The sequence below is a fragment of the Nothoprocta perdicaria genome, unplaced genomic scaffold, assembly GCF_003342845.1.
Source record: "Nothoprocta perdicaria isolate Ctin4 unplaced genomic scaffold, notPer1 scaffold_77, whole genome shotgun sequence".
Lineage (NCBI taxonomy): Eukaryota > Metazoa > Chordata > Aves > Tinamiformes > Tinamidae > Nothoprocta > Nothoprocta perdicaria.
Window position 1 is genome coordinate 424,636 of NW_020456054.1, and position 23,285 is coordinate 447,920.

The window sequence follows — 23,285 nt, forward strand, 5'->3', positions numbered from 1 at the left end:
GTTCAAATCCTGAGCAGATTTCTACTGTGTAGAAACACTCAGTTGTAAAAATGTGCTTTCTGTATTGATATACTTTCCTTCCATTTATTCCAAGAAAAGATCTTTATCAAAATATATTTGACTGATAGATTAAGCCTAACTTTGTTTTAGAAAATGTCATTTTAGAAGAAAGTCTTTTCCATAGTTTAACCCCTCTGGGAAAACACAGGCAAAAATACTTGCAGTACTTATCTCAAAAGTTAATGCTGAGACTCCCAATTTGCAAAAGAGAGACCAAAGAACAGAAAGAGTATTGCTATCCTCGTGTCACCTCTTCCATTAAGTAATCCTTTCCATTAACAGGAATATCTTTTCCATTAATCAGTATTAGCTAATATGATATTTTTTCAAGATACAACATTTCTGGGAACATATTCACATTTCTCTCTAAATTCCACCCTAACCAAAGGATTAGATTACTGCATTTSCCTGTATTTTGAGTATTAAAAGTCAATGCTGTATTTCATATCCTTCACATAAAGAACAGACTCTATTTGACCACATCCCTCAGAGAGTTTGCTCAGCTGTTCAGAGCCTTTTTTGGATTTTTGCAGTTAAGATGAAACTCRAATGACATCTGATGGGCTATTCCCTCCATAGCCCTAAGCTGAACTTGAGCTTGGAAGGAGATTGTAGTCCTGAAACTAAATCATTAGGCTGAATCATTAATAGCATGAAGTAGTGGCCTGCCTGCACACTCCCTGGTTCGGGTTGTCAGTATGTGGTATGAGTCCACTGTGCACTGTGTGGTCAGAGGGATTCCACAGCCTAAAGGAGTTGAAGTTACTGGTATCTATATAACCTGCCCTGTTTGGTAGTGAAATTTTAACTTGAGAAAAATTTCTTGTTTTTTTTTTTTTTTTTTTTTGCTTGTTTCAAAGAAAGATAATGATTTTAATTTACAAAAAGAGGAAAAGCTTTCCAGTTTAGACAGGTCTGAATCCCGTTGCTTTGAGGTCATTGCTAGGTTTCTGTCTGTCCTCAGTGATTGCTACGATTGACTCAACTTCTCTTTGCTGTGCAGTAGATGAAAAAATGATGGCATTTGAAAATGTGTCAGTTGTTAAACTCATTATAGGTCATTAATTATGAGTAAGATTTTCAAAGGAGCCTTTTTAAAAGAGAGTTGCTTGTTTATCTTCTCCTGTCCTCTTTGAATGTTTTATTCACTTTATACTGTGCTAAATATAATGGTTCTAAAAATGCTACCAGGTGTATTTTCTGTATGGTATTTTTATAAGCTAACTTTGTGCAAATTAAACTGAATGTTCAGAATTTGTGGATATTATAGCCACTGTGGAATGTCATCACAGAGCAGGTTGCTGTTCTTTCCACGAGCTTGGGTAGAAGCCTCTCAAAACCAGAATGCAGCTTTGATACAAGAAGAGACAGAACCTCGGCAGGCTTTCTCTTTCTGTTTGTTCCTCATCCAGGGCATGACCCTTTGTAAGATTTCTTCATGTGAGATGGGAAGTTCTGAGGTTTTCCTGGCCCTTGCTCCTGTAGGAAGCCCTTGGCAGGACGTGGGATTCACAGTGTATCAAAGAAATTAGAGGCTTGTATTTGAGTGCACATGATAACTTTATAAAAAAAAAGTTTCACAAAGTCAAAATCCTCCAGCTGAGACAGGTAATATTCTTTCAGAATCAAGAGTAATGGTTAGRCCCATAGTTTTTATCAGGGAGCTTAACATTATTTTTGTGAAAGACAAACCTCTAGTGCCAATACAAACTCACCAAGAGCCACTTCACATTCCTTTTACTCTCCAAACAAGATACTTTCTCCTAACTTATTCAACTAAGTTAAAAAAATATATATATCAACTCCTGCTGAGAAGAGAAAAATGATGTTGACATGATAAAATTATGTTTTGGGTTAGGCACTGACGTTATTGTTAAGATACTTTCCTCAAATTCTAGCCAAGTAAGGAGACAAGRCTTTCCTTAGTGCTCACTGATATGGTTAAAAATTGCCATTCAAATTAGATTGCAAATAACCTTCAACAGTGTCTACTCRTAACATTTTAGGTCTTCCTTAAGATCACAAATTTAAGAGAAAGGGAACTAAGTCTGTCTGTGTATGATAGAAAATTGATAGAAATGTATCAGCATATGGCGAGGATAGCAAGTAAGGCATCAAGGAAGGAAAGGAAGAGAGAGCTTTAGTGTAAAACGATGCATAGAAGGAGACTTCAGAAGCTGAGGAAGAGAACTTGTTGTGTCCTGTTTTTTGTGTTTAAAAAACTGTGACACATATCTSTACTACTTCCAAAAAAACCCAAGATTGTACAAAACAAAGTCCTAGTTAAATTACCTGTTTCTTTTCCAAAGAGAAACAATTMGGAAGAAGCTAAAAATTGTCTAAATGGTTATAACAAGTGGGACAGGCATATGCTGTCTTACAGGTGTTTTGGCCAGRGAAGTAGATGCAAACACATTGAGTCTGTGAGCATAGTCTGTGACTAAATGGATGCCTGTTCCTCTTGCACATTACCTTCTGGTATGAGATGCTGGGATGAAGGATCCTTCTTGACATCTTTGCCTAATATTAGCCTGGAAATCCTGTTGCACGGCAGCCCAACGTGGTGATGTGAGCTAGGAACCTAAATTCCCTAAAGCCAGTTCAAGTCTACTCAGAACTGCCAACTAGAGAGCTAGGCAGTTGACTAAAGCAGGTCGTTTTCTTTCAGTCAACCTTGAGACCCTGTTTTCTGTGTTGCAGACACCTATATGGAGGTAGGTATTTTAATATGGAGCCTCTTTGGCTCAGTTCAGTTGGCATCTGGYGCTACTTGAAATGCCTCTGAGTATCCAACTGCCCTCCAGAAAGATACAGATCATCCTTACATTTTATGTGAAGGTCTGGGACACCAAAGAACATCCCAAATGGCCCTGCATGCCTATGTACGGCCGTTGAAGGAATATGGAATTGAGTCTCTTCTGTATAAACTGCTTGGAAGAGAAAGCTGTGAACTTGGAGCATTGCTCAAAAGGCAGTAAACATGTAATGCATATGTTGCACTTATATTAAATGCCTTTTAAAAATACTTAGATACCATATGTCTATGTGGAAAAGATGTTCTAGAAGCAAAAAAAAATCCATAATCAAAGTTTAATGTGAAAAAACCCCAGAAACTGGCTAGAATTCATTTAAATGCATATTTTTTCTTTACATTCCCATTACTATGAGAAGCTCCCATTACTGTGGATTTCTGGCTGGAGATACTAAAGAAAAACTTTACTTGATTTTTGCTAAAGATTATAAAAAAACCCAGTAAACTTACCAAACTTAACAAAAACTTACCAAACTTACCGAAACTTACCAAAAACCAGTAAACTTACCAAAACCTTTAGCTTAATGCTATTTATGCAGAAAGACTAGGTCACTGATCTAAACCTCTTCCCAGCCTCGTTTGCCCATGCACGGTTTTCATGTACCCATACGGCCCACGGACATTGATAGGAGCAGAAGTCACCTGTGTCCTTTCCATATCCAGCTGTACTCCTGAGCTCATGAGGCACTTGAAAACTATTATTAACTACATTAAATAAGACTGTACTGTGTTTCAAAATACATTGCTTTCTCTGGGAAAGAAGGCTTTGATATTATAGCTTATATAATTTGTAAAATATGTGACATTTTTTCTGAGTCATTTCTGCTGCWCACCATAAATGCTCAGTAATAAAGCATCGTACTGGCATGAGAATATGTATACAGGCAGTATATCTCAGGGACCTTGAATTTTCCATGCTTTACTTTCCTATTTTAACAAGTTGTTTCCTATTTATTTCCTACATGGATCATCCAAATGAAAGTTCACTGTGATAGGAATCTTTTCTCTTGACAATTTTATGCAAAGCTGTGTAATTTATATGGGAAAATGTACCAGTCTGGTAAAGCTGTATTAACTAATGGCTTGTGTTAGCCACAGTCATGTGAACTTGAATATTCTGTGAGCAAAAGAGTTTTATAAAGTGTAGTGAAGATGTTCGTTGTAGAGCAGCAAGGCCGTACTAGGTGTACCCCTGGATTCTTTTCTGGTGGCTCCTTTTGAATTTGAGATTATAGTAAATTTTGCTGAGAATTTTAAAAATGTAGAACGTGGCCAGTAGTTTCCAGTGGATTATAATGCCTTATAGTGAACACTTGTATTTAGGTTTAGTCGTTGACAAAAATATGTTGCTCCTCAGAAACAGAGAGGAACTGGAATCAGGGAGAACGATCAGCTTAGACTATTCTGCTTGTAAAGCTTATTTAAGCTCTCCTTTCTTAGGTGCCAAATTACAGGGAACCAAACTACAACTCTATAGTCAGATTCTGGATTTTTGGGTACAGCTGTTGTGTAGATGACAGAAAATAAATTCTGGGAAAAAAMCAGTATAGGTTCATCTCCTTTAGCTTCACATCCTGTAGAGTTGAAGCATTGTGTGTAGTGTCGTGAGGTGAATTTTCCACATTTATTGGGACTCATTTCTAAATTTTTTTTTATTTATTTATTTTTACAAATTTTATAAAATGATCAATATTATGTAGTCTGGGGCTCTTGCTGTCTTCTAGGTATCTCTAAATGTATACATACWTAGATAGAAAAGGTTATATTTTTATGAACTCGCTTATGCTTCAACTCAGTTCTCCTGAAGCCAGTTTTTGAAGACAGAGGCAAAGAGTGCTGAAAGCTGGAGGTATCCTTTAGCTCTCTAGAAAACAATATTTCTTTTCCCTTCACAAGATATCCACGGTTTTATTCATAATATAGACAAAATGTTAACTCTCATGAGAATGGAGGAGGTTTGGTGAGAATTTCCCAATTTGAAAACTGCCTTCTCTTGAACACCTACCACGTTGTAAAGCTGGCTCACTTATTTCTTAGAAAATATKAAGGAAACAGAGCTTCCAAATCATTTCATGGAGTCCTATTTTTATGAAATCAAAAGGTATGTAATATACGAAAATACTTCTGAAAAGTATTAGGGATTAAGTTCAAAGTGACTATTTAAAAGGAAAAGCTGTATATTCAGTAGAAATTCTTTAAAATGAAAATGAGACTTCATTTTGCATATGTAAGTCATTAACTAGAATAAAATGAAGAAATATATTACTTATTGTACATAATATCCTGCTAAGGAGATTATAATTTGTTTTCCAAAGCATGTATTAGCTTTCTGTACCTCAGTATTAGGTGGGGGTATCTGTTCCTCCTCCAGGTAAGATTTGCTAGGTAGTTGTTCAGATTAGATGTGTTAATTATGTTTCACWAACTTAGTGCTGTGGCTTCAGGGCAAGAAGCTGAGCAATGTTAGAGCAGGAGCTGTAATAACGAGATGGAAACATGTCAGCCGTGGTGCATGCCAAGATGAGCAGAACTCGATTGCATTGGAATTCTGTTGGATTTGAAATTTTAGAGGAAAGTCAACCTCTGTCGTGCACACAATACCGAAATACTAAGTAACCTGTAATAACAGTACGATAAACCAAAAGGGAATGTAATAGCACCAGAATATCTAGGCATGAATTACAATGTAKAATATCCAGATCAGTGAGAACATTTTATTAAAATACAGGAATCAATCTCCAGTTCCATGCYCTGCAACATTAGCAATGGAGGCTTTTTATTCCAAACCATGGATGCATTTCTTCCTACCAACCCTCTGCCACAGAGTCAAAAATAAAAGTTTGCAAACACGTTTTTTCCCAGTTATGAGGCCCTTATTCTAACTGGAGTTCTGCCTGGTATATAAACAGTCGATATTTCTATGGRATTTTCTGAGAAAGTTAATGTGCTTTGTATTGTAAAAATATTTAGTATTTTTTCCTTAACAATCTGTCGTATTTTAGCAGACCATTTAAACATCTCTAAAACAGCTACGGGACAGGTCGAGAGCTCCCCTGTTGTTGAAGTATGTTAGTGATTAGGAAAGTACTGATGTATTGGAAGCGCAAAGAAATCTATATTTCTTAAGGCAAAACTGCTTCTTTAGATTACAATTCAGACCCATTCTACATTCAGTTCTTTCCTTTCAGTTACACCCGAAATACTGGTTGTTTCCTTTGATTTACTTTAATGCAGGCGACTTTAGGGAAGCGGTTACATCGGGATCAGCTGGGTTGATCTGGATCATGCTCTGCGCTGATGATACCGCACGCAGACCCTCCCTGCCCCCTCGCTGCATTTCCCGCTCCGTGTGTTCTGTTCTCCTTGGAGCCTGCGTTTCTGGGGGCCACATTTGGCAAGGCAGGCRTAAAGGTTGCGGATCAGCTAGGAAAAGCAGAAGCCTTTGCAATTTTACTGTGTCTTTGTCTGTCCTTTCTTTCCCCTTTCCTTTACTGCACTATCTTGTCTGTCTGATTCTCGCAGGAGACATGGATTACAACTGGGTGGACCATACGTCTTGGCATAGCAGTGAGGCCTCCCCAATGTCTTTGGTGAGACATGTGGAGCCTTACCACTTAGTTCCCTTTATCATTTCACATTTCCTTTGTTTTATTTACGCCTTTGCATGTTTTCTTTTTTTGTATCCTTTTTTTATCCCGCACCTATAGGGGACAGTCAAAGGGGAAAAAGAAAAACTAGTGAGCAGGCAGTTTGGTCGGATTCTAACACCTTCTCTGAGAGACAAAAGAAAATGGTTTGCTTTGGTGGCCACTCTTTGGAAGAGGACTTGGAATGGTCTGAGCCTCAGATTAAAGACTCTGGGGTAGATACGTGTAGTAGCACAACCCTAAACGAGGAGCATAGCCATAGCGAGAAGGTACTGAGATTATGGAGCCTGCCTTTTAACCTGCTCATTTGGTCTTTGTTTGCTCTCTGTCACTCATTAAAATGGTGCATACAATAAGAGAGAGGGTGTTTCTAGAGAAAATGTAGCATTTCCTAAGGTGCAGAAAAGAAAAACAAATGACGAGTCTCTGCATGCTTGCAGCTTGCTTCCGTTTGGCAGTCGAATACCAAAAAAACCCCAAAAACCCAAAATATTGAGGCAAAAAGGAATGCTGTTTTGGTTCCGTAAAAGTGTATCATGGTATTATCCTCATGTATAATGTGATTAACTATAAGGATTTTGCTGATTGGCTTATTTGATTTGCTGCATCTGAACTCCTGGGGCTGAAATTAAATGAATAGTTTAAATCCCAGGTGAAAAGGGGAGAAAATTGGGTCGCTCTCTGCACAGAAAAGTTGTTTTTCTTTTTTCCCTTTCACTGTCATGGTTGTTCTTTTGTTTTGTTGCCATGCCATTTTTGTGTAGTATTGTGCAGAATCGCAGTCTTTGCCATCTGCTTTGGTGCTTGTTATTTTTGCTTTTGGTTTGGTGGGGATTATGGCAAATCTTTTTAGACTTATTAGTTGTAATGAGAGGGGATTTGCCTCTGCCTGCTAATATTGCATGAAATAGAGCATGAAAGTGGTGTTTGTTTGTGAAAAAAAGTGCTATGATTACACAAAATGAATAACATTACTATATAAAACTTTATTAATTATGTTTTGCCAGCATACRACAGTATATATAACCATGCCCACATAGAGAAATTAAGTAAAAAAAATCACTCAGTGCAAAATATGTGCAATAATCATTCTGAGAAGCATTATATTCAAATGTAGGGGGATGATTATAGCTTTTAATATAGTCTAACTTTAATATTTGGGCTACTGAAAGTAACACATTGAAAAAAGTCTTCAATCCCACTCAGAGAAAACTTATGTGGTTGGAATAGAGGAAAAAGAACAAGCTTCTGCTGTCATATATCCAATTTCTGATTTAAGTTAAATTATTTTATTTATATTATTTTTCAGTATTACCCTTCTACTAGGCTTAACATTTATTTTTAACATTACAGTCTGGTGTGACTGTCATTGTTCACGCATAACTGTTCATAGTTTTCTATATCTATTCAACTACCAAGATGGCATAGATATTTACAAATTCAGTTTAGTRAAGTTGATAATATTTTAAAATCTTAGAAGTACTTTGTGATGGATTGCGTGTCCAAATACATCTTTTTCAGGACTTACTTTCTGTCCTTATATTTGATTAAATACTAGTGTAATCATAGTACTTCCATTGTGTTTTAAAGATATATCAGAAAATTCAAAATATTGCTGAAATATTATTGTTTAAAGTCCTATTCACTTTATTTTCCATTAAATCCGTATGATAGCATCCAGTAACCTGGCAGCCATCCAAAGATGGAGACCGTCTCATTGGTCGCATTTTGTTAAACAAACGACTAAAAGATGGCAGTGTGCCCAGAGACTCGGGAGCAATGCTTGGATTGAAGGTTAGTACCGTGCCAGTTTGAAAGTGCCTGCACATTGCTCTCAGCTGCAGTAGATGCATTTAYAACATAGGTATACTCAAAATACACACTGTATTTACAGCTGTATCTGTAATGTCATCTCATAGAAGTAAGTTATAAAGGCATCTTATATTCGTCTACCCAAAGTAATTTGGTGGGATCCCTGAARGGCTCAAAAAATTCCACTTCACAACAGAACCAGAGGTGTTTTCACCATGTTTGCTGAAAACATCTGCTCCGTAGGTTGTTTGACTGCATCCTAGTTGGGCAGCCCAAGCTCTGCCCACTTCCTTCAGGACTGGCGTCATGTGCAGAATAACTTATGTTCCCAGAAGAGAGGAGAAATGTGAAAAGCACATAGCCTTTTGTGMAGATATGGGAGCCAAATGGAACCTGATACCTGTATCTGGAGCAGAGATCCAGATCCACTGGAAAAGCACTGTCTCTTGATTTTTTTTTACCCCTCAGATTGATTTATTATATTTTAAACACACAAGACTGAAAATGATTTAAGATTTATATATTGTATRCTAAATATTTTTTATTATGTATGCTTGAAATTGAGTTTGCATCTTTTTCATGGTACAGTAGTCTTCCAACACCTACCGTGTGCCTGGCTCACATTATAATAATCTCATTTTTATGTGATATCATTATTTAAAACAATGAGAATGAACTATACCTGATTAAAAACAARCAAACAAGCAGGTGTTTATTTTGAATCAACTTCTGTATTGTGGCAAGTGATAGAAAGTTTGATCAGTATTCTCTATTTAACATGACACTGGCTTCAGTTTARGTACGCAGATTAGGATATGCAATCAATGCAATTAATTACAAATATACTGATCTGCTTTGGAAATTTTTGAATTTTAACTGGTGAATAATTACATTTTAAGCTCGGTGGACAAGTCAATTGTGCATGGCTTTTGGTATGTATATTATTGTCTTCCTGTCAGAAAATGCAAAAGAAGTAACTGCTAGTGCCACTATTACTTATTATTATGTTCAAATATTTTATATTCWGTTATAAGGATGAACTGTTTATTAATGTTCATGAATAGTATAGATTCAAGATAACCACTTTGTAACCTCAGTAGAYTTCTGAAAGAATGATTTTCGAGAGCTTTTTCCCTGACCTGATTTTTAAAAAGTTTACGCAATTGAAAGTAGCATAACTGAATTTGATATTACARTCTTTCATCCACAATATGAAGACAAGTATCCATGCATGTGACAAGTATTCTCATCAAACTTGCCCAACCAAAGTGGATTTGATTAATTGATAGAGACATTTGCTACCTCGTATAAARCCTTCTGCATAGTAATCTGATTTTGTAGGTTGCCTTAAAAGTGCTGTCTTCAGAAAAAATGATGCAAACAGAAAATGAAATTTTTAGCATAAATCCTATAGTTGTGCAAGCAAGATTTCCAAAAACATTTAAATAAACAAAATGAGTATCTTCATATAGATTTTTTTTCATCTAACAGGCTACTGTTATAAAGGACTAAAAAGCAAAGCACTGATTGTGTTTCTTTTCCCTATTTTTTTTTTTTTTTTTTTTAGGTTAAATAGCTTCAGAATAGTACATTTGAGCTTGACAACACTGACTTTTGTACCCTTTGCCTACAGTAACATGTATAATTAACATAAATCTTCTCCTCCCATACCTTCATCCAAATGCCATTGGTAGCAGTCAGGGCTATGTGAATGCCATGAGTTCTGTTACAYGAATATATCTGTTTCATGGTAAATGCATTGAAGCAAGCAGGCTAATGTCCATTTGCTTCTTATTCTTTGTTAATTATAATACTGTGAAATAGTGAAAGAATGCATGGTGAAGTTTCAAAGCTTTAGCATTCTGTATTTCCTTTGTGCTTAAATTATATAAATATCTGGAAAGTTATAAAAGTAGTCTGGCACAGCCAGTATTCTGTGAAATTTTGTCAAGTGCATCTACCTTACCTAGGCTACCTCAAAAACAAAGAAATTATCTGACTTTTTTTTCTGTTTCCAGAAAATTTCAGGTTTTTAAAGTAAATCTCATACTGTGAAAATAATTCCTCTTTGAAACAGGTAGTAGGAGGAAAGATGACTGAATCGGGTCGACTTTGTGCATTTATCACCAAAGTTAAAAAAGGAAGTTTAGCTGATACAGTGGGGCATCTAAGACCAGGTATGTATCTGTGCTAATGAGTTGCCTTTGTAAAGGTGGTAACAAAAGAATGGATTTATTAGAAGTCAGATTATATAAAATAAATGCTGGGAGCTGCTGCAGAATTTAACCATGACATAGGTACTTGGCTATCTGCATTACTTCTTTTATGAAATGCATAAAATCTAATGTTTTTTGAAATCACATTTCTTTATTTTCATTCATGTTTTCATGCACTCAAAATCACACATTCCACTGATGTCCTGCCCACTTAATTTATGATATATATTTTTATTTAGACTGATATAAGAACCAGTTCAGCAAAGAAACTTTTTAAGTTCAATTTCTTTTCCACACAAAACATGGATTGCTACATTGGAGAATATGCAAGAAATATTGTGTTAATGTAAGAACTATCAAAAACCTAAATAAAAACTTTTACATGGAAATGGGTCTTCAAAATAGTAAGTTGATGAGATAAACTGTTTTAAAGATCTGCATCTTCTGAAGAGCTTCATTTTTTTTTAAGCCACCACTAGAAATGCAAGTAAGAGGTATGTCTAATTTAATAGGGATCGTGATGATAATGTTATTATTTTGCTGATCTTTATCCAGTCAAGCTGAGCTGCAGAGAAGTATTAATTTTCCAATATTTAACACTCCAAGCTTGTTCTACAGCACAGGTTTCCCAATTCAATAAACTTGCAGTACTGTTGCTTAAATTGTCATTGTAAAAAACAGTTCACAGCAGACTTCCTCAGCAGAATATTGTTACTGAAATTGTAGGAGATGAAGTACTAGAATGGAATGGACGGCTACTACAAGGAGCCACCTTTGAGGAGGTGTATAACATCATTTTAGAATCCAAACCTGAGCCACAGGTGGAGCTTGTAGTTTCAAGGCCAATAGGGTAAGTAACCTTGTAAATTTTAATATTAATCTGAAACAGGTGTCACTAAATTTCATTTTGGTAAAGAACGTTTGTAAAGAAAAATGTATGCAAAATTCTATAAAGCATAAACGTCACTAGAATGATAGACCTTCATGATAGATCAGTTGTTGTCCCAGCCCATAGTGGTTCTGAAACTGTGGTTATGCACTTTATCATCAAAATCCTTCATTATTAACTTCATTCTTGATCCTCACTTCTTCACATCACTTTTATATAATCTATTTTATGTTCATACTTGGGGCAGTGAACTTACAATGAACTCTGTAATAGTCTGCAATGTAGAATTTTGGCCAAAATGCAGAATGTTAATAACATAATCAATGTGCTTGGGGGACAGGGTTGAATCCAAGTTTTCATCCGTTTCATCTATGAGGACATTATCTGTTAAATTATTGCTTGGTATGTAATAAGAACATGTCCAAGTGAATCACTCATAGTAGTGCTGGCCTCAACTGTCCAGCACTTTTTGTTTTGGGGTACTTTGCACTGTCTGCTTTTGCTTGACTTTCTGACCTAGCTCTTCATATGTAAGCTTGAATTTTTCTTGCTTAGCTGTAGAGCAGTTCTGCTTGTTCTGCTTGCTTTGTTATCTAGACTGAATAATTCCCCTTCTTTCTCCATGCTTCAAGTTCCTACTGTCTGCGATCATGTCCTCCTTTTATTTTTCCACTTGAAGTTCCATAGGCTATTGTAGCAGGGCTGTGAAAAGGGATGCTTATCACTGAATTTGATTTATCATTATGGAAGATAATTTTGTGCATAAGGCTTTTGTTTATAGCAACTGTGGCTTAGTGTTGTTCATAGTATAATTAGTATGTAATTTATATATAATAATCTAATCCATGTGGGTGCGATGTTTTTATTATTACACGTARTTACATATTAAAATAGATTTATCCCTTTCCTTTTTCTCCAGAAACACACACAAAACCATACAATTATCATTACTTCATACCAAAAAGCACAAATAACTTAAGAACTGAAAATAGGAAATGCTAACAAAAAATCTAGAAACATCTCATCTGAAATTGAAAGTTCGTTGAGGATAATTTGTTACAGGTTCAGTTTCAAGATATAATTGAGTATATTTAGCTTGAAGAAGACATTTTTAGGGCATAAGGTGGTTTGACAATTTTAGCCTGATACTTGGTAATAAAAATTACTTTTATCTTGTCGGTGAGGTGAGAGGTTCTCTCTTACATACATACTGAATTGCCAGCCCTTTGGGGCGAGAGCTTCTTTTATCCTGTCCACAAAAACTTTGGCAGAGCTTGGGAGTTATCAGTAAATGGTAAAGCTAAGGGGCAGACCACGGCGCCAAGAGAACATTCTCGCAGAAGGGGTTTCATGTACCTTCCATACGCGTGTGAGATCTTTGCTTCTCTTAAATAGCAATTTGTAGCAAAAGCTCCCATATTGAAAATAACTATTCTTAAAATGGGGACATAAATGGGTTTATATCTGAAGCCTCAGCGATAAATACCTTCTAGAGATATTATTCAGACTTTGAATGAATATTTATTTTAATGATCTCCAGGTTGGTGAGATTTTACGTTCTTATCAGATGATAGATGTGGCTCCTTGGAGACTGATAAAAAATTACAACCTCGGAAGTGTTTTTCATGAGATTTCAGCTGATGAGCTGGTAATACAGTATCTTCTTCTCAGTTTAGGAGACTACTTGTCATAATCAAATGGGTATAGAAATGAACATCTTCCACTTGCCCAAGGGAACAAAGCCATATGTCTGTGTTGTGCCCCGGGAATAAAATAATCATCACTTCAGACCTTTGGTTAATCTGAACTTTCAGTAATTTTAAATAATTGAAACTTWATTCCCTGGAGCACTTTCACATTGAGATATATCCTATTAATTAAGACAGGAGAGTCTGGTGATGGTCTCATGGTAGTGCATTAACTCATGCCAGAAATCTTGAGGCAGTCAGAGACTGGCAGTAAGCTTAGTTGAGAGAACCTGTTGTCTCATTGGGATACTCTGAATGCAAAGACCAATCCTAGTAAACACTAGAGTTAATTCTCCTTTGTTATAGTGTGGGCTGAATGTTAAGAAAAATGAAGATGCCAAACTAAGCTGATGAAGATGAAATGGAAGGATGTTTTAAAAAATGATGTCATCTCTGCATGTAGTTTTTTTCTTTTTTACTATCTTACAAGTAAAAACAATAATCAAWTTGCTATTCTGAGACATTGGCTATCTCTTGCATGCAATATTTTTTCCATATTCATCTTTCTAATTCTCAGAAATACATATTTTAAAATGACATTTTATTTTCTTAGTTACCTACTATTTTGATTTTAGAAGGCATGATGTACTATGTTGTATTAATTAATCTGCCAAATATGCTTTTAATGAAACATATCCAAAAATGTCAAGGGATGCTAAAAGTACTTGCCAAAACCCTCTCTCTCTCTCTCTCCATGCCAATTCAAGATTTCTGTAGCTGTTTCTTCTATGTCTATTGGTCTCTTAAATAAGAGTTCCTTGTAAGTAATACCATTCAAAATGTTGTGAAATTGGTGTATGAATGTTTCAGGAAAAGAAATGATAGTGTTCAAAGCTTTCCAGTTTTTTGTTTCAGTCATCTCCAGAAAACTCTTATTCCATCTGCTCACAAAGGTACCTATTTTCAAGGTTTTCTTCTCAGGCTCACACACTAGAAATAATTTTAAATTAAAGGCTAGTTTCTAGAGTGTATAYCTGAGTGAAGTGATAGGCAAGTACTGGGGTTCCTTTACAAATTCTACAACTATTCCTTATGCAAACCTAAGTATTTCCTTTCCAGTGGCACAAGGTTCTGACTTGCTTTGCTTGCCAGCATCCAAGACAGGGCCACAGAGTGGGCAGCTCTGCCCATTGCCTGGCTTTTCCTCCATTCAAACTGTTGGGTCCTGCAGCACCAGGTCACTTGGTGAATTGAATTCCTGAATAGTGAAGGTCTTTTTCTAGTGGCTGTTGAGAAATGTTTGGAAAGGATGTACCAGAAAGGAACTCGGTAAGTTTTATTTTTGTTTAGGGCCAACTTTCTTTCATTGTATCAAGTAGTGAGTATTATTCAAAGTTTTTTTTTTTTAACATTCCCTTCTTAATCCTTCAAAAACCCAAATCTGCTGGAACACACAATACCTGAAAGTCATCATCTTGCCTTGTTCTGCCCAAGTACCTCCAAAATGTTTCTATTATCATATTTTTCCCACTCAGGGGAAGAATAGGTCCTTTGTCTGCGGGCATAGTGAAGTACTTAGTCATTGCAGCTGGAGTTCTAAAATTACAAAGCTCTGTATGCCACTTAATAGAGGTATTTCAACATCTCGTGTATCTGCAAATACRTATTTTTGCCAAATGAAGTTTTACAGCTGATCCTCCCATAGGCAAGGTAAGGTCTTCCAAATGTGGAGTTCAAGGATGAGTAGAGGACATAGTGGGATAGCCACTGCTTAGGGCCCAGTGTGTTTGAGTGTCTAGTAAATTTAAATCATTTATAATGTTGTAATAAAGTTTGCTACTCACAGTTTCAGTCTGTAATTGATTCTGAGATTGCCTGTATGCTTATTTAGTTGGTAAGTTTATTTGTGCCTACACATAACTCATTGGATTTCCTTGTGACTCCTCCTAGGGGTAGGGCTCCCTTTCAGCATCCCTGCCCTCCTGCACTCACTGAGCCTCTCATGCTGCGGGCTTTAGTTTGCCCCTGAAGTGACTCACGTTGGACAAATCCCTGAAGCAAAGAAGCAGATCCTGTGGTTTCCTGGAGGCCCTCCATGGCGACTTGAAAAATGTGGCAGTTTTACCTGAAATTAGAAAATGCACTTGTTTAATCAGCCTGTCTTCTTTTTCCTGCTTTCAGGGATATTCCCAGAATACCCGACAGCACACATGCACAGCTGGAGTCCAGTAAGTCTCAATTGTGGGGTAGGAAAAAAACCTTCCTCTTTTATATAAATGTGGATAGTTTGAAATAGCCCCTCACTGAAGTCAATGTAGCCGTTACCTGTTTGTCTCAATGTTACCACCCTGTGTCTATTTATCTCATGTCTTTTGTTTAATAATAAACTATCAGAAGTAGAGATGTGTTAATTGAGGCTTGACATTTTGTTATAAACTTAGACTTCTTTTTTATTGAAAGGAAAAGCATAATGCTAACTAATATGCAAGATCATTAATTTTAATTACCCTTAAACTAAAAATGAGTATGAATTGTTCACTACTTAGAACTAAAGTGGCAGTTACTTTGAAATCAGAACACTCCTGCTTTATCAGGACCATTCTGCACTCTTTAAATAGACTAAACCAATATTCATATRAGAAAAATATCTTTCTCTTTGCCTTAGACCTTATAAAATGGGTTTCAGCTTGGAGGKTTTTTTTTTATCATTGTTTTAGATTTCTTTTGTAGTAGAAGCTATTAATAAATATGGTGTCATAAACTTAATTATAGCAATGTGAAGAAACTCCTACAAWAACTTTTCACTGATGAGCCAAGTCCTAAATAAAATCCCTTACATTTTGTGAGATGTGGAATGTTAATAAGCAGTGCTTTGTACTTTTAATACAGTCCTTTTTCTTAGTCTACATTTTATATGTCAAAACTTGTTCTCTTATAGAACTTCTCACAGGTTAGAAACAAAATGTACAAAATGCTTCATCTGATATAAAGAGTCTTGTAAATATAATGAATCTAATTGTACAATTARTGCACTTCAGAAAACTGAATTCCTTTGGCCACAGGCAGTTTGGATCTTCAATTTATAGACATTATTTGATATTGTTGAGATGATATTTTGCCACTATTATAAATTCGGTAAGCTCTTGATTGCATTTCAGCATCACAAAATTGAGTATCATTATTTGGTGACTTTAAATAGGCATAGTAGCAGTTCTTCCACAATAAACAGCTTTATTGTATGTGTGATTATTTGTGTCTTTTTATTTAAAGAATGTTGTGAAGGATATAACTGGTACTATTTGTGAAAAAAAAATTTGTGATTACAGGTTCCAGTTCATTTGAATCTCAAAAAATGGACCGACCTTCTATTTCAGTGACATCTCCTATGAGTCCTGGCATGTTAAGAGATGTTCCACAGTTCTTGTCTGGACAACTTTCAGTATGTAAACATTTCATTAATATTAATGTTGTGCTTTTTTCAGCATATACAAAATTGTGCAGTGTATGGGCTAGCATTAGAATAAATTTCTTGTTAAATCTTTTTTTTTTTTTTCCTCTTGAAGTTGTTCTGAATACCTCAGGATAGGAAGGGACATAATTCTGTAAGAGCAGTCCATGTATTAGACATATATATCTCTATCTTTTTCTAGTAAGCTATCACATTGGTAGCCAGATGTTCAGAAAGGCCTGATCTTTACTCCCAGTTATATTTATGCTGCTGAGTACTTAAGCTCTTATATCTTTAACACATATAGATTCGGTAGGTTTTATTACTTGTATGATTGGAAAATAAGAGTATTTATTTTTATGCCCTAGTTCTCATATATGTTCTTTTACCAGATACTGCTTTGCCTATTTAGTAGTTTACTACTGTGTTATACTCATGGAGCCAATGTGTCATGTTACTCACGCTTTTCACCTTTACTAAAGTTCATTATATGAAAGTTTTCTCATAATGAATTTTTTTTATACTAAACTGAAGGATTTAGGATTTGTGCACCGTTCTATCTCACTTAGAGCTCCAAAGTGTGATTTTTCCTTGTGGCCTGGTACCTTTTGAAGCTGAGAGGAGAACAAAATGGAAGCCATGCAAAGTTGACATAAAGCACATTTTAAAATGTCACATTTTTATTTATTCCAAGATGTTAATGTTAGCATAATGAGTGGGCTATAAAAATATGCTGGAAGTCTAAGCAGACGGTTTATAGGTCTCACACAAATGGTTTATGGTATCTATAGAAGAGAGGAATAAATATTTTCTGTCTGGTCAGCAGCCACGTCGGCTCCATTTTGCAGCGCATGGACATTATTTGTTTTGCTCATCAGACCAGCCATCTGCAACACATAATTTTGGATTTTGTATAACTGTAGTACTTAAATGCTTTGGAATATGGACTCCTTTGAAAAAAAATAGAATGAAAAGKCATCATGGTAGAGGGCAGAGCACTTTGTGCAATATAAAACGGYATGGGAATATGATCTACCAAAGTACAAACACTGATGTCTGAAAAAAACAAATRCAATTTTACAATATGGCAAAAAAAGTTGATACTGGAAATGATGAAAAAAGAAAACCTATTTTTGTCTAGATCTCCTAAAAGAGTAGGCTATCAACAAGTTTTGACTCAGCTGCCAGGGGGATTCAGTGTTAGCCGCTCAGATGCCCCGTGCGTTGGCCCTGCAGGAGAATGATCCCTAAAGCTGCAGAAGTAGGAGACTGCAGAGAACTGACTCCCTCACTTTCTCCCTTCCGGAAACAAAGCCGTCAGTAGCTCGAGATGAGGCTTGGAGAGCTAACCTATTGTTTCTATTAATTTTGCAATTTGATAAGGTATTACATTTTGGGATGCACAAAAACAGTATTGGGGATTTGGGCGTATGTTTTGATTTACTCAGAATGACAGAATTCAGACAGGTTCACATCTCAGATTTGCAGGTAAATTCAGAGTTTAGCTCAAGAAGGAATCATTCCTATTTTTCATGTGTTTTTTTTTTTTTTTTTTTGTTCCTTTATTTCAAGGTACAGATACCTTAATTAATAAGTTTGTAACATTTCATCCCACCTAAGCAAACCAAATATAAGATGTTTAGAGATTTTCACCACATTTATCCCTTTTTACTCTCTTAAATATTGTATACCTCTGTATACAGTACTCGCTACAATACAATTCCCTTGTTTCCCTCAGTGGGCAGCCGATAGTAACTGCCAGCTCCCATTGCTTGGCACTAACTAAGGTCATGAGTGCTCAGGAACTCTCAAAATTCATGTCCCACTGTCTTAACTTTGGCATCTGCCATTAGCAGGTTCAAAGATTCAGAGAGCTCTAACCTCATCTAGCTCTAACCTCATTTAGCTTTGCTGCTGGGTGCTCAAGGCATGAGGAGGGCGATGCTGGAGGAAGGGTGGCTGTCACGGTGGCAGAAGATGGGGTGGAGAGATCACAGCGTGGCACCCACAAGGAATCCTAGAAAGCCCCCCACAATGAAAGAGGCATTTTTGAAATGTGTAGACTGAATGGACTGAAAAACACTCTTAGAAAAAAATGACTTAAGAGAGAATTGAAGTATTTTGTAGGGTTTTTTTTTCCTGTACAAAATAATAAATATGAACAGTTTCATTTTGGACTGATATTTTAAGTTAGAGTTTTGAAAATSAAAGCCTTTTATTGTTTTCTTCGTGAATTCAGAGTAATAAATAGTTTTTCTTTCAAATTTTTTATTTCTTACTTTATATCTTTTGAGAAGTTTCTCCACTTCAGAAATGTTGAGATGGTTGAGTAAGATGAGTGGATGGAAATGGAAGAAAATTGGGAATTCCTAGTACAAGCGGGAATGTGTTTTTATGGAGAGAGCAGTGGCCRTGCAGGGTGCAGGGAGGTGCTCAGGGCACTGCCAGGAGATGGGGACGAGCTGGTTGGCTCCGTGCTCGGAGCTGCTGGCCGAATCCAGGGAGTGTGAGCAGCTGTGATGGGATGGGCGATAGACAGGATTTCCACAGTGTTTTTGGTGCTTTTCGCTAATATTCTGTAGCCTGATGGGCTGTTGTAAGGGTAGCTGTGTGTAGGAGGCTGAGATACAGCCAAGTTGAGGGCAGAAGTGGAGAAATCTCCAGTTCTGTTGGAGACCTGAAGCGTTTGAATCAGTACTTGTATATGTGCATCCTTATTTAAACAGATCTTTCAAGCTATTTTTATTGGCATTAATTTAGAATGTTTTCTTTATGTTCAATCTTGCTTGATTTTATTCAGTCCAAAAATATACCAGGAAGCATGTATTAAATAAAGACAACGGACAGGATAGATTTTCTGCACGCTCTTTAAGGCACTTTGACAAAAGTATTACTTCAGTTTATCCCACATATACTTCAGGCTATCTCTGGTGGCAGCTCTTCGTGTACTTCTGTATGTGTTGCAAGCTCAAAATAAAATACCTGTGTGCTCAGATAGGTATTTTGGCAAAATTCTTATAACGAATTTTGCATTTTTAGATGTGTAGATCTAAAAGATGTGTAGATAGGAGTTGTGCTTTGGTCTTAGAGAATTAAGAAAAGGTCAATTGAGTACTTACCTGATGGTATTCCTTGACCAAAACATTTGTGATTCAGTATGTAATTTAAAGTTTTCCGTGGCAGATTTTTTTTGGGGGAGTGGGAAGGGTAGGGAGCAAGGGATCCCTAAAAAYGTAAATGAAAGTGAGTAAGCACCCTCATTTTTTAATGATTTTAAAATTAAGGCAATATAAGTAGATATTTAAATCAGAATTTAACCTTCTGTATTTATGTATTTGACTTCTGGGCAAATATAACATTTTTTTTAGAAATGATTTTAGAAAAGGGAATGTGTTTCTAGTGCCTGCTCTGTTGGATTTTGTGTGTTTTAGGCTATAGAACAAAAGTTATTTGACCAGGTTAACTGCAGTGATTTTTCTTTGGATTGGTCAGTCATCTATGTTTTTCTCTGAACTGGGATTACTCTCTGCACGTGTTTTCTTCTGTTGAGGCTACAGTGACACTCCTGCAGTGCCTGATACTGCAGAGCTGAGTAAAGCAAAGCAGCCTGCGGACTTTAGAATAATCTTCTCTCCATGGATTACTRTTTTACCCAAATGTATATTTAATTGAAATAAATACTATGTAGCTACACTAAATTATTGTTTGTTATAATAAACTAAACTTCAGGAATATTGTTACCTGTGTTTAGAGCAGTTTATTTTATGATATTTTTGGTCCGCAGTGTTCTTTGAGTGGAATAATTTTAGTCATTTTTGAACTTACTGTTTTGTTATTATTTACTTTGTCAGGTTCCTGTTTCTGTGGGTTTTTTTTTTCATTGATTTGTTTTTCTTTTGATGACATTTTGAAAAAGTCAGTATTCTTGGTGTGGTGATTCAGATGTGCTTCGTTACTGCATTTGGGCTATTTTTCCAATGCTGTGTGAAAGGTAAAACTTGGAAGGCTTCTGCTGTAGTTAGCCTTAGAGACTGATACCATGACTAGAAGTAATAGTAAATGGGTGCACATATAAAATTCCAATATTTATTTTTTTTTCTGATGGAAATTCTAACAAAGAAAGAGGACATAATGCATAAAATGAAACTATTTGCTTGTACGTCCAAACCACAGAGATATYGGTTTCTTCAATCAATTTTCCATGTGTAGTCAGTTTGTAAAGCAGTAAAATGAAGTTATATTAATTTACATTGAATAATGTAGAGCAAATGATAGGGGACATTGTGCAGTGCAAAGAATATAGGATATCCGCATATCTGGGGGGGAAGAGGAGGCCGAGGGCGAGGCAAGCTTTGCCTTCGTTTTTCTCTTTCCCTGCCCCTTGCCCATTCCCGCCGCCTTCCCTTTCCCGCCTCACTGCCTCGGGACGGGCAGACCCCCAGGCCAGGGTTTGCACAGAGGAGCCAGTGCCCAGGATGTGCTTCTTGCCTCCGTTGCCCCTTGCAGGACGGAGATGTGGGGAATATCTGCATTTGTGTCGAGAGGCAGAGCAGAAGCGGGCCCCACATCTGCCCTCCCTGTGTGGGACTAGGCCGTATCCCGGCACCCTTGCACTGGCCTGGGCAGCTCCCTTGCTCCAGGATCTCCTGGTACCCATAGGCTAAATGTAGCTGCTGAGATCCACAGTGTCATCTGGAGGCTGATGTATTAAATCACAAGCGTTTGGGTTAGAAATGGGTCTTCTTGCGTGCTCTGTCACTCCTAGGGTTGCTCAGTGTTACAGGTTCCATTTCACGCAGGGGTTTTCTGTATATGCCACCACTCATTGCTGTCCTGGTCGCTAGAGATTGGAAATACATTGATTGCACCTTCCCCACTTAGTGCTAATATCGGTTAGCCTTTTCTTTTAATCATTTGTAAAGTCTTTTTTAGGGCTTTCTATTGAAATGTTGCTTAGAAGTTGCAGCTGTGGAAAATCTCGTACTGCTTTCCTGCAGAAAGCAAGCAAAGCTGTCGGTGTGTGAACTRCATTGGTTTCAATCTCTGAAAACTCATCTACGTTCTTCCTGAAAGAGATGGTTGAGCTGAATATGTATTTTCAAGCCCACTTTTAGATCACACTTTGCTGACCTGCAGCTTTTGTTAATGTTATTTCTAAATCTCCTGTAAATGTTATCAGCAGGCAGGCATGTCAAATGAAATCTGTGCTCCCAGGAAATCAGTGGCAAAATTCCTGCTGACTTCCTTAAGGCTAGAATTTCAATCACAGCATTTTGATATGATTTGGATTTGCAGATTTAATTTATTCATTGATGTAAAATACTTTGTTTTAGATAAATATGTCCTTGGTGTAAAGCTGTGTTTAAAGTAATAGTTGTGTGTCTTTGTTTTTACTTTTGGTCTTTTAGTTTCCAGCGTGTTGTCCTTTTTGGTTTTGTTTTATTGCTTTTTCTTTAATTTTGCTTACCAGAGCCAAAGCCTTAGTAGAAGAACAACGCCTTTTGTTCCTAGGGTTCAGGTAAAGGCTTCGTCTGCCTGACAGAAACTAAAGTTGTGTTTTTCTTTCGTTTGTTATGGAAAATGCATAGTAGGAAAACGTTATGTTCTAGTCCGTTTTCCCATATTTTTAGCGTGTTGCTTTAAACCATATTAACCAATTTCATGTCATCTGTGAGCAGCTTGTAAAGTTCTGCATGGGGGTTAAAATTACAATTTAAAGAGACAATAAGTTTTTGTTTTGCTATTTACCAAATATATATGAACCCATTTAGGTTTCAACAGTGATAATGGCTACGTATCCCACATACATAATATGTTTATTGTTTAAGCAGTAAATAATTTTGTCCTGTTGTTGTTTGAACTCATTATCTAAAGATTGATGTCTCTTTAAATCATTCATTACTGTTAACACTTTTTTTTCTTTGCATTTTCCAAGTGATAGTAGCGCCTTGAGTGGAAGACAGGCAAATAAATTTGTACCTTTTATAAAGAAACATTTTTTTCTGTGTGTATGAAATTCAGTTCTTGCATTTTAAAATTTTTTAAAATTTAAAATCTTTTACTTAAAAAAATGATTTTTGCTTTTATGTTACTGATTTTTTTTAGCTTTGATAACTTTTTGGGTACAACTTGTTTGCCTTTTTTCATTAGGAAACTCTTAAGGTACTGTAGATTAACGCAAAAGTAGGCTTTACTAGTACATTACGATGCTTATCTTGCTTTGCTGCATGCTTTTCAGTTTTTTGTACATAGACTATTACCTGTTTTTGTTACTAAATATCTTCCTGGCTGTATTTATTTTTCTTGTGAGAGTTGTAGAAATTTTTTTTTGTTTGTTTGTTTGTTTAATCAATTGTCCAAGAAAATATATGGGGAATTGGATCTAAATGATGAGGATGAGATGATTAAATTTCATATTGAAATGAAAAATTGATAATATAAATTTATAAAGGAATTCTAAATAATGATGTAGAAAACGGTTTACTATGCCCAAGAATTGATAAACTAAGTGCATGTATTTTAGCAGTGTGCTGTTTCCTTAAAGTAATTCTTACAAGTGCTATAAATATAAATTCCAAGTTAAAATGTAAGAAAAAAAGTAAGATTGCAAAAGTAGGATCTTAATAATATTGGTTAAGATAAACATATCCCTATGTGGTATTGACATAAAATAGCTATTCATTAAGAAAATTAGTTTCTGCTTCTGATAATAA

The 23,285-nt window shown here is 36.1% G+C and overlaps 1 protein-coding gene across 13 annotated transcripts in view; it reads left to right on the plus strand.

Moving 5' to 3' along the window:
• Positions 1-23,285, plus strand: part of RIMS2 (regulating synaptic membrane exocytosis 2) — a 340,555-nt gene that overhangs the window by 134,357 nt on the left and 182,913 nt on the right. For 12 of the 13 annotated variants that reach the window (XM_026051612.1, XM_026051613.1, XM_026051614.1 and 9 more), the window contains 6 exons: positions 6,395-6,462; positions 8,194-8,313; positions 10,409-10,508; positions 11,274-11,397; positions 15,306-15,352; positions 16,451-16,563. In XM_026051612.1, the coding sequence (XP_025907397.1) occupies positions 6,395-6,462; positions 8,194-8,313; positions 10,409-10,508; positions 11,274-11,397; positions 15,306-15,352; positions 16,451-16,563 (572 nt within the window). Of the gene's footprint in view, positions 1-6,394; positions 6,463-6,610; positions 6,789-8,193; positions 8,314-10,408; positions 10,509-11,273; positions 11,398-15,305; positions 15,353-16,450; positions 16,564-23,285 lie in introns of those variants that run through there. The other variant, XM_026051619.1, reaches the window with a different exon arrangement.